Source organism: Varanus komodoensis, unplaced genomic scaffold (genome assembly GCF_004798865.1).
Source record: "Varanus komodoensis strain SLA01 unplaced genomic scaffold, ASM479886v1 scaffold32, whole genome shotgun sequence".
NCBI lineage: Eukaryota > Metazoa > Chordata > Lepidosauria > Squamata > Varanidae > Varanus > Varanus komodoensis.
The window spans coordinates 15752693-15765467 of NW_025335798.1; the positions used below are offsets into that span (position 1 = coordinate 15752693).

General features: G+C 37.8%; 1 protein-coding gene across 1 annotated transcript in view; it reads right to left on the bottom strand.

Annotated features, from left to right (window-relative positions):
* Window positions 1-600: 600 nt before the first annotated feature.
* NCKAP5 (NCK associated protein 5) overlaps window positions 601-12775 on the bottom strand; it is a 640837-nt gene continuing 628662 nt past the window's right edge. Inside the window, exon 17 of the mRNA XM_044438433.1 lies at window positions 601-902. Coding sequence (XP_044294368.1) covers window positions 886-902 — 17 coding nt within the window. The 3' untranslated portion in view covers window positions 601-885. The remainder of the gene's footprint in view (window positions 903-12775) is intronic.

Consider the following 12775-nt stretch of genomic DNA (forward strand, 5'->3'; position numbering starts at 1 on the left):
AATGGAAAGTAGGCTATCACTTGGATGTTTTGATCAAATAGAGTACATAGAGAAACTTTGTCTCAAAATTGCACATATATATATATATATATAGAAAATGTATGTTGCACAATGTGGTCCAAAGAGATTTATTATAGACAATTTGGCAAACTCAAATTTGCATTAAAAGCAGTGTTTCTACATACAGTTTTAAGACTAGAATGTTTATAAATCTTTATTTTATGAAAAAATACTAACTTTGTTAATATTAACATCAGTGTTTAAAGTTAGTAAACTGCCATATCAGGAGCATGGCACCAATTAGTACTTATTGCTGTCATGTTTTCTAGAAATATAATTTTTCCCTGACCCTGGCCAAGAACATTTTTTACAACTCCTGTACAAATATTTATAAAAGTGCAAAATTAAGACTTTTAAAAGTAACAACTGCGTTGTCGATGTTGAACTTCCAGTCTTTCTATTATAATGCAGTTTCTTCCTCTTTATTGCTCTGGATGAACACATCTGAAAATACCGTATTAGGAGTCTTGCCAACTTACTTTGAATACTTCTAGTTCCTCTTTCTTGTTTATTTAGCCTTCTATTCCTTACGTGCTTCACTCAGTGCTCACTACTTTAGAGTGTCTTTATACATCATTTGAGCCTTGGCTTGCACAGGATGAGAAGCTATCATACAAAGAATCACTCAAGGATTCTAAGTGGCCTATGCCATGGCTATTGGAACTATTTAGAGCAACTCCTTCATTCTTCCCATTTTGTCGCTCTTCAACCTTGTTCAGACAGTTCTTCTCTTTTTCCAATAAAATGGTTGTACTGCTATTAAATTTATTGAGAGACTCCAGGGAAATTTTAGATAACCTCTTCTTAGAATCATCCTTTGTTTCTTCAGGTTGCTTCAATTTCTGTAACAATTTAAGAGGAGGGGCAGGAATTAGAAATACACTACTTATAAAACAGAAATAGTTATTCGCTGTAAACAGTCAATTACTGTCTGTCCAAAATTCACAGTAGAAAAGGAATAGATTGTTAAATACTTTTGTGCTTAATCCTTCATTATAATTAAATGCAATAATAAAGTCCATTTTGAGATAATTCATAGCTTTAAAGATTCTGCTCAGGCAAATAGGACCCAATTTGCAAAATAGTTAAGTGCAATTTACATTTTAAGCAGCTGATTTTGGAATCTGTATGTGTAAAGTATCATTACTTGCTCCAGAGTAATTTACAGTTTCTGTTCCTCAGGAATTATTAAGGAAAACGGAATATTCTTCCAAGAAATAGGCTCAATTATTTCATGTGGATTGCACTGCAACTCTATCTTGTCTAGGTGGCCACAATTACAGAGATAGAATAGGATGCAATACAGAAGAAGACAGATATGGTTAAGTTGTAGTAAAACAATTGAGGCTTTTGTGTATCAGAAAATGGTCAAGCCCCACTGATTTCAATGCTCCTTAAGTGTACTTAACTTCTGTCCGAATTCTGGCTTTATTTTTGTTGAACCAAAATTTCAGCACAAGATTTGAAATGCTACTGATTCCTTCACCTTACTTTTATTATTTGGTGGGACTACAGATAACTTTATTGTGCAAACTAAAGATACAATATTCTACTAGTTTAAAAGGAGAATACTGGTATATGTAATGCTTACACATGGAATTAAACAGTATACGTCCAACCACTGTCATCGGAAGAAAAATGATGACAATCAGATTAATGTAATACTTGTTTTAATAATATGTATAATTAGAACTTTGCTAAGGTAGAGATAGGGAAACAGGAAAGAGCCCAAATTGCTTCATATGTATTTAAAAAATATGAGAATGTTCTATATAAAGGAGACAATGAAATTTGCTAGAAAATAACTTAACATGTGCATGAACTTATTGATTTTCATGCACCCAACATCTAATAAAAATGAAAGCAACAAGAGAAGAAATTACACTGAACTGGTCTATTCACTCAGACCAGAATCAATCAGATATTGGCTAGGTCTAGTCAAGCAAGTGAGGAAACTACAGAAAACAAAGCAGTAGACATTGTATCTGCACATTATATTAAATAAATACACTGCCTGATTGTACAATGCTAATTTTACCTCTTTATTTGAAGAATACTTTTAGCAACTGTTTTAGTAAGGCATTCAGTAAAAATAAATGCCATTTTACAGCTGTTTTCCCCTTTTTATCTTATGTCTCCATTTCTTGTTCCAGATAAATCATCAAAAATATGCTAACATTGAAAATATTAGTGGCTTAACATATATTCAAAGTTTCTGCAGCATCCATTGTTAAATGAGCTGTGGTACTCACATAGAAAAAGTACACTCATTCCTTATTTTCAGTATTAGTACCAGGCAGAAATGAACAGATCAATAAACTATTGGCATTCCAAGAACAAACATTGCTACTTTGTGTTTTGATGGCAAGTGAAATGGCTGATTTAGGATCACCCAAGAATCTAATATAGAAAATATTGCAAGGAAGAAAAAAATTGCAGGAATGGAGCACTGTGAAGATTAAGTGGTTCATATCAGAAGAGTTTAGGCTTCTGTTTCAATACACTAGTAAACCAAAGCATGACATACTGCTCATGATTGTATGTGACCTTTTTGCAAGACACAGTGCTAGTCTTACATTTGGGGCCAGTCTTTAAACCAGCTGAGACTGATTAGGGATGCAAATAACTTTAGGTCTAACTAGGGTTAAAATTCTCTAGATTCCATTTGCCAGAAGCAGATGGATCTGTGTTTGCTACAAACTATATCATCTATACATGGCTATTCCATTATGAGAGTAAGGTAAGCCAACTGAAACCCAAGTCCTGCATTTATTGATCCAAACCAGCCTTTAATAAATACTTCATGGAAATAAGTGTCACTGAAATCAGTGGGCTGCCAGATGACGTTATGACCCAAGAAGGACATGTTCCCATGCATGAGTGCAAGTGCTAGTGTTGAACCCTTTCAGCTGTAACAATCTGTGTGCGATGGAGTGTATGAAGCATGTTCCTGTTGGAAAGAAAATAGGGATCTTCAACATATGTAATACTCAGTTCGTGTCCAATGCATTTAGGTTCCTGTTTGATTAGTAGTCTAATCCAGTTCAGATTAGGGAACTACACAATTGATCAGGCTCAACTGGAAGATTGGCAAGGACATTGTTGAGGTTTAACAGGTACTGTAGTAAACTTTCCCAATACTGAAAAGCCAAAATAGTTTCTTGAAACTATGCCAAAGCCTTATGACCTTCAGCTTGCTAAGAAGAGCACCAGAGATAACGACCTTGAAGTTCCCTTCCTTCGATCGTTTTGTAATAAGGAATGCCTTTGCAGTGAAAACCAAGCAGTTCAGCTTACCAAAAGAGTTTCATTCCTAGCAAGGGAGAGGGAGACTTGGTGCAACCTGAAAAGCACTGCAATAGTGAAAGAGAGGAACCTTATCAAATCCAGGGCAAGCGGCAATGTCTTTTTTTCTCAGCCAAGCTGCGTATACGTGAGTGGAATTGATGCACTGCTTTCCCGGGTGCCTTTGGAGGTACATAGAGAGCACCCTGGACTATTCAGAGAACTGACAGGCCACAGAGAATTCAGGCACTATTTTACTTATTGATTAATATTCTATTCTGCATCTCTGTTTCATCACTGTACTCAATAAACTACATCCTGTTTGACACAGGTGCTTTTGTGTATCCTTGAACCAAAAATAGGGTGCTTTGGCTGCATCATGCCCTCATGGTCCAAGCACACATATTCTGGGTTCAACTCGACCCCTATGAAGGCATTCACTTGCTTGTATAGGGCAACAACGAGGAAGGAGAGAGAGGCATGCATATTAGTCCCCATGGATCCAGCTGCCTGTTGGGTCTAAGTGTCTGAAAAGGCATCTGTAAATATATTTAGCTAAATGTACTTAAAGTGCTCTCATGATTGCAGCACCAGATTAAAAAAGGGTTTGTAATCACAGGTTGGAGATGAGTTGGATGAAGGACAGCACAGCACAGGGTTGAGAAGAATATGATCAAATATGTTGCTGTAAATAAAGTTACACAAGTCAAGACTGAAGAGGTGCAGATGAGCAGGTGATCGAGGCTTTTCAAAGGAGGTACCAGGTAAAGTGGCTTGCTGTAATGGTGACTGAGAAACAAGACTAAATGGAGTAGTGCAAAATAGCTCTGCCCAGAGTGCTCTGAGAGAGAGTTCACATGATCGGGAGGACTCTGTCCCAATTTAGGCACTCTTTCCTGCTTGGCTGAGGTTTGTGCTAACTTAATCCAGAATTTTCCTTCTAACACTGCCACATTATTAGAATCTCTGAAAATAGGATTAATAGGAAAAGTTTCTGTGAATGTGTGTTTGTAACTGACCATGTTAAGAAAGAACTTGTTGGTCCCTTGTACCCTGAACTTTGGCTCAAGATCATTGTTCTACCTGGAAAGAAGGGAAAGGAAAAGTGGTGAAATGGAGACCTCTTGTTTTTGTTCAACAGATGATATGTATTACTGTGATTAATTGTACTAGTTGAAGGCTGGGCTTCTTTGATGAGTTGAGATTGGTTAGTGGAGATCAGAGGCCAGCTATTTCCAGGTTGGGGTCTGAGGAAGAAGGGAATTAGATGCTTTTGTGTGTGTTGATTATATTATTTTTGATATTCTTGAGGTCCAAAATAATGGAAGAAAAATGTCTCAAATTGTGGAGGATGGCTGGTAGTACCATTGTTAGACATTTCCAGAAGATGATGAAGTATTCAATTGTCAAACTAAGGGAAGAATCCAACATCACACAAGTTAGATTCCCACCTGTATGACAGAACATTCTCCCTCTACCAGGTAACTGCACGCCTTCCCCAAATTTGGTCTGGTGGCCCCCCAACCATTGATGCTGATTTTAAAAGCACGCAAGAGGCAGAGGGATCACATCCTTCTGGTTCTGCTGATGGAGTTCCATCTGTGGAAAATCTTCACTGGATTTAACTTATCTACCATATATACTGCTACTACTATAGTGCCATTTGGAAGACATTATGAGAATATTTAGATCCATCAAAATAATGGAACATTTTTCAAGTTTAGAGATGAAACCCCTCATCTCTTTTTCACCTGTGTTCCAAAATTTTGTTCATAGGAAGCAATTTTCTTTTGTCTCAATGAAATGCTGTATGCTAAACTGTGGAATTAGTACTGGTGGAAAATATTTTTGAATGCATTTCTATGAACTATTTTCCACTGGATTATAATTATTCATTCATTTTTGGAATTCTTTGTGCTCGAGAAAACAGTTCTATACATCCTATAAAGTTGCAAGTCTAGAAGTTAAGACTATGAGAGATTTAGTCTGATGCATTTGTTAGATAAGTAGTATATATAAAGATCCTCTCCCCAGTGCACCCCTTAATTTAATCTTCAGTGCAACTTTATTTGCAGAAGACATTAACACATGCATCCTGCTGTCATTGGAATAAAGAAGTTATGCGACAGAATTCTTAATACACATGGGCAAATTATTACAAAGGGACATGCAATTAATTCTAAATCTAAAAATAAACTCAATATTACATCTTGGCTTACTTTTTAAAGACGTATACCTGAGTAAACTCTGGAAATGAACTGTTCTCATTTCATGTTAATGGAATAAAACAGAAACTTAGAAACTGACACATTTCTGCAAAAGGATCTGTATTCTTCTGAGTCTTTGCTCTGGCTATGTTTTACTTTTGTATTTTTCCCATTCTGATATTTTGCCAAACCCATTCCTACATATTATGGAAATAAGGCCATACTTGTGAACCGCAGGATTTGAGGTTTCTCTTCCTGTAAGTGGAACAAAAATGGCTAAGGCCAAGATTAGGTGCACCTGAGAAAAATATGCCCATGGCTGTTACAGACACTATGGTTAACTCTTGGAACTCAAAATATGTCAGGTTCCCTATCCTGCCTACAAAATACAGAGATGTTTTCAGAGATGTTTAGAACAATGTGGGTGCTACAACAATTGACATTTCAAGCATTCAGTTATTTACAGGAGATAGAAGGGTTCAGATTCCACCATCAGTACAATGCATCTAATTTATGATTTCGGCCACTAGGAAGCAGTTTGGCTCAGCCTCTCGGCTCATGTTTAAATCATCTTACTAATGCACTTTTAGTGTGAATCAGTACCTTTTCTTGCTGATAAGGTCCATTCTGTAGGATATCAGATGCATCTTGGGGAATGTAATGGATTTGGTAATAGTATATATGAAGCCTTTCACCTCTAGGTTACTGGTTCAGATCAAATCAGGCATACGTAAGTGACTGAAAATCATTACTATCACAAGGTTGCCTGACAAAGTCTAAGCTACTTGGTTCATTTGCTAGATACTCACATGATCATAGCAAAGGAAAGGAAAGCAGACAAGCAAAAATTAACAGCCAGATAAACAGCACTGGGTTCACATAGCACAGCCATGGTGGGTTAGCATGCCATCCAAAGCCCGACTACTGTGCGCAGAGTTACTTGTTTTTTTAACAACAAACCTCTCTGAAAACCTCTGGCTTGTTCTAAGGGTTGTTGAATACACAACCAAAGACAGATCCAATTGTGTATAGCTGTAAGTGGAAAGCGAGCTGCTTGGCAGGAAGAACAAAAATCTTTGCTGCTCTTGGATATCTCACCCATCCTGTTGTCAGTGACAGCCATTTCACCCATGCCCAAAGAGTATTTTGGAGTGAAAGTCACCCCAAAGTCATTACCGTTCTTTGAGAATACAAATGAAAAAATAGGGGGCAGATATATTCACAATTTAGACCCTGATTTTCTCCCTGGTATTGCACAGATGTGTACTTCCAGCTGCCTGATAGGTGACATCTTGTCTGGCCACTGTCCTGGAAAGTCTCTGCTGTTGAAGTACTGTAGATAACACCTATGGACAAGGCTCCATTTAAGTCAATTAGTTCTCACTCAACCGCTCTGAATGGGTCAGCTGTCAATTAAAAAACGAAGCAGAAAGGGGTTCTGCCCTCAGAGCGAGAAGTAAATATACTTCTTCCTCAGCAGTGTGACCTCCTAGTTTTTGAGTTTTCCCTTGATAGTTCTCCGTGTCCTCCACCATTTCCACAGTCTGCTGAACCTCTAGGCCAGCAGGCCTCGAACTAAGGCCCGCGGGCTGGATCCGGCCCGCCATGCCCATTTAACCAGCCCGCCCCATGGGTTTGCACTCGCAGGGCATGTGTGCATGCAACTTGCTCGCAAGGAGGTTATTTTGGACTCGATTGGGGAAAACAATCTCCTCGCGAGCAAACCGATGCCTCGCCCCGTGCGCCCCCCACCTCGCCTTGCGTGCCCTGCCCTCCCATCAGCCTGCATTCCCCTGCCAGCACTGCCTTGGCAGCCCGCCTACTGCTGGAACCTGTCAACTGGCCCCCTGTTAAAAGGTCTGAGGGCCCCTGCTCTAGGCACTCCAGAAAGGAGAGCTCTACGCCCCACACCCTTTTGCATGCACTTGCTTTGGACAACTGTCAAAAGAAGGGATTTGATTATTTTAATTTGTGTGTGTGGATGTGTGGGTGGGAGAATAAGGCAATATAAAGATTTGAGGGCTGCTTATTTTCCTGACCACAAAAACTTCGGTAATCTAATCAAATATTTGATAACCGAAAGAAAAATACAGGGCAATGTCTTGTACTTTGGCTGTGTATCCACTAATTTGGTTGTGCCAATGGGCCTCACTGTAGCAGTACAGCAACTCTGGAAATGAATATGAAATGCTCTTTCTGGAACAGAGCAGGACCACAGAGCCTCTCCACTGACCTGCCCTATTCCAGAAATTTCCATTGCTTGGATTGAATGTGGCAGGATACTTAACAGTCCAGGGCTAGGCTGATGCAGGGCTAGGCTTAGCTACTGGTCTCCAAAGAAGACACATGTGGAAGACAAAGGCATGGAAGGTGTGAGTACAAGCTTCCTGTTGAAAGTAAGAGTTGGTACATGCTGACGAATGCATGTTTGCCTGAAAACTATTGGAGGAGAAAGTATGGAGGAAGTGGGCAAAGGAGCATATACAGATTGATAAGGGTTTAGATTCTCAAATGGTTTCAAATTGGTTTATGATTCTTATGAATTTTTATGGTCATACAGAATTGTATTATTTATACTGTCCTGGGAAGACTGTGGTATTGAAAGGCAACTAAGAAATGCATAAAGTAAATTAATCAAAAATACAAATAAAAATAAGGATAAATACAGCAAAATACTGGAATATTGCACCCAATTAATGCTCAGCCATCAGACACAGTCAGCCAAACTGTAAACTTATGTAGTTAAAGACACTTTAATCCCTTCTATAGCAACTCTGAATCAGCCTTGGATGAACTCTCAAGGAGAAAGTGTGCCATAATTGCAACCAAGGACAATGCAATATCAAATAATATTTGATTATTCTGTGCCAGAATAATTTGGAAGGCATTTGCAATAGCTTAGCACAGCCTTCCTCGACATGTTGGCCTCCAGATGTGTTGCACTGCGGTTTGCACGGTCTTCAGCCGGCGTGGTGATTGTCCTTAGACGGATAGTCCTCGTAACAGAGTGTGCCCCAACTGCCTTTGAGAATACAGATAAATGAAAGTTTATACTTTTGCTTTGTATCTGGTCAGTGTTGGGCAGATACAGAATACATCTCAAATTAAAATATGCAGTGAAAAACTGGTGGTATGAATCCCAACAGCCGAAACGCATTTTTATGTTTACTTAAGCAACTCTTTAAGATGAGTGCATTTGCAGTTGTCCACAAGAAATAAAGCCTTTCTTTGTCCCATTTGCACAAAGCAATTGGGTTTTAGATTAACAAAGAAAAGTGAAATGAGCTCTTAGCCAAATATATCTGCAAAATGCTACTGTACATATTAAGAAAAAAGCCAAAATATACACACAGCCAAATTGCTATGAGAATTAAATCTCGATCAACAAAATCAATACTTAATTGTATAACTCAAGGTCTTTCATTTCACAACTAATCCCTGATCAGAAATACCAAGTATGCTTGCTTTTGCCTTAAAAAAATTAAACAAAAGTGTGACTAAGAAGAATAATTTTCCAGCTTTTTGCATGTTTAAATCTGCAAGTCTCTGTCTTTGCTTATCCAAGCTCATATTGATCTCATAATCTATACTGCCCGTCATGTTAATTTAATATTTTATCACTGCTAGGTGTCTTAGAAATCACAGAAGCTATTTTGTATTTATGATATAAACAGAATAAATTACAAAAAAGATTCATGGTGAAAGTAATTAACATTTTTTCAGATTTTCTTTCTTTAAACAAATTTTCTGTGGTTAATAAGTGCCTTGAAAACACTGGAACTGAATCAAACAATATTACCAATTAGACATCTCTTTCCACTGATGTAACTGGTGATAAATTACAGCCAGTTCTTATGAACTTGATAGCTGATGTGCAGAAAGGAATTTGTGTTTAAAAGATTTATCTAGGCTTTAAGTAGGAATCAGCAGTTTTCAAACTGCTGAAAACTAAACATACATCTAGTTCAGCCAAACTTATTTTTACAGTTTATTTCCAAAAATCACATGAGAAGCATAGGAAGACCATATTGCATGCTGTGAAGGTCATGCATAATCCTCTACAGCTCTACTCAGTAATAAAATACTATAAAGTTCATTGGGACCTTATTCCTTTTGGGAATAAAGTCTCTGTATATAAAGCAATAAAATGAGCCCAAATGATCAAGCAATGCAAGAGATGAGTGTGTCATGGCATTATTCAGACCACAAATGAATCCAAAGAATTAAGTTCTGTTCCATGATATGGATATGATCCACTTCCAGCCAGCAGGAGCGAGAAATGAATCAGCATAGTCAGTTGTGGGTGCCCTTCTGCCAGAGAGACAATTCTGCAGGAGAGGACAAAAGGATACTTCTTATATATTAAGAAGGGTAACAGTGACTGAGCATGTCACTCCAAAAGCATATTCTAAAGAACACTTTCAATGCATTAAGTTCCAAAAACTAAATTTCCAAAGGTGAGTCAACGCTGAATCTGCCTCATAGGTTGGGATGAGTTGAAGGATCCTAGATAGTGGAACATCTTATCCCATGAGCTCCATTTAGCCTTCTTTCCTGTTGTTTTTAATGTTACAGCTATCTTACACTGGCAAATATTTGTCTTGCCAAGAAGTTTTTCTGCAGTGAACCTCTTTCTTTCCTTTTAAAAAATCTGCCTAGCTCTTCCTATGTTGAATCCATGGTGTAAATCCACCAGTGGAAGAGAGAGATGGCAGAACCGAGCCTTTCTTGTCCTGCAAGCCCCACCACCACATTTACTGCAGCAGGTTGGGAGAATCCAGATCAGGTTGGGGGCACACGGGGGTTTCAGGAGGAGGAAAAACAGCCCGTTGTAGGAGTGGAGCTCTACTCATGCAATGCTAGATGGAGTTCTTTGCCTTTACATCATTTTTTTTAATTATTTTTATGGGACCGTTACGTTTTTGTTTTAAATTACCCTAAGCAATGCAAACGTAGTGGGAGTGCAAGATATAAATTTTCTAATTAGCCAGATGATGCAGTTATATAATGTATGAATTATTTCTAGCAGGTAGGGTGGGGGAGAAGAATTAAAATCAAAGCAATCACTTACCAGGGGAAAAAGAGTGTAAGAATGTATGAATCAAATATACTTTTCTGCAGGAGCGTCCTGGCTTTGGAACCTGCTCTCAGAGAGGTGTACCTGGGGCCAATGCTCTACTCATTTGGTGTTGTTTTAATGTTGGCTTTATTAGATATTTATATTCTACTTTTGTGTGCTGCCATGGTGTGCCATCACCATCCCAAGTCTTTTTGTATTGGATGGAATAGAAATGTCTTAATGATTGAATGAATGAATGAATGAATGAATGAATGAATGAATGAATGAATCTTATGACAGTAATACCAGGACAAGCAGAAATTTTAAAGGACAAAATAGAAATGAAATGCATCTTGAGTGCCAGTCTAGATATGGCCAAAATGAAAGGAAGCAGTGCCACGCATAGAATCCCCAGCCCTGAAAAAAGTCACTTGTATCTGCTTGTCCTTGTTGCTCAGCGGATGTTCTGTTCAAATGGAAACCTCCATATTTGCTCCCAGAACTTCACTGTGCAGCTCTCAGGGACAGTTTTATATCAGATCGCATACAGTCTCCAGATCTCATATAACCAAATGAAAGAAAGTGCATAGTAGATAGGAAAAGTTATAGTGAACATAGTTATAAAATAACCTCCTGGAAACTACAAAGGTGAATGTGGTAACTGTATGACCTCTGTTATATTACAGCAAAGCAAAAAATGTAATGTTTGAACCTTCTCCCACTTTAAAGCGTAACCTTAAATAATAAGTAAAGCCTTCCCCCCCCCCCCCCTTATATATTGTTAGAAGCCTTCATCTATTTTCTGGTCTGACAGTAAAATAATTTTTGAACTAATGAATCATTTTTCTCTTTCCTGCTTGAACAGAAATCCCATGATTATTTTGCTGACCTTCTCAAAGGGATCCCATCACATTCTCAAGATAAATAATGAGAGGGCCTCTCTTTTCTGCTTCAAGGAAAAATTGCATTGATATCAAGGGCTTGCAAAATTATTGATCTGTTCATCATTTTTATAAGAAAACAATATACACTTAGCAGAAAGTAATCTACATAGGCATTATGCTTAAGAAAAGTCTGACAGAAGAACAAGTCCCTGTAATTGCAATTATAGTTGCCGGATCATCTGTGTGCATCTGTCTGTCTATCTGTCTCTGGGAAGGTGCAGAGGCACATCAAGAGGAGAACACTTTTTCAAGTAAATTGCATGATAAAAAAGAATTATCACATGCAGTGAATGGACTGGACAAAATGGCTATTGATGAACAAATAGATAGCAGTGAATTTGAGACCTGCATTTGGCTAACCTCTGTATTTTTGAATAGTGTGAAAAGGAGAACGTATAGAATGCATGTGACTTACAGATTTAAAAACAAAATTGCCAAAAGAGAATCGTGTGACCATTTGTGGGAGAAAATAAGTTAACCCAGTGTAATGAACCAACAAGTAACATGACTAGATTTTTTTTAAAAAATCTTTATGCAAGATTTACCACCATAAAATATAAGTGTGTATGACATGCTCAAAATTTAGCCGAGGTTCAATACTGTACCATGTATAGTCAAACAAAAGGGAGCACAAAAACACAGGAAACTCAACCAAACCATGAGAAATGCAAAAAAAAGCATTTCATGGAGCATATCACCATCAACATCTAGGCCTACCATAAAATAATTTAACTATTTTAGAAGCAGGAGATCAGTTAGGAGGCAGCTGGACTGTTGGATGCCAGCAGTTATGGAATTACCTTCCTGCTGAGATCTGCCAGTCTCCAATTTTAGTATCCCTTCAGTGACAGGTTAAGACTGTCCTTTTTCACAGCACATTTAATTTGTTGTTTCAGGGCTTAAACAGGTTGTTCAAACAATTCATACAGGGTATTGTAATTTGTATGCTTTAATTTGGTTTTAAATTTTGTATGCTGTTTTAATGTTGTTCGTACTTTTATATGTATTTTTACAGTTTGTAAACCACCCAGAGAGCTCTGATTATTGGGTGGCATAAAAATAAATAAATAAATAAAAAATAAACCCAGTAGAGTTAAGAGGACTAATAAAGAAGGATAAGGAGAATATATGGAGGTGCTGAATGATACCTATGCCTGAACTGATCTGTTCAGGAATAAAGTCTGAGGAAGTAAGGCAAATTTGGTGACAAAAGATAAAAA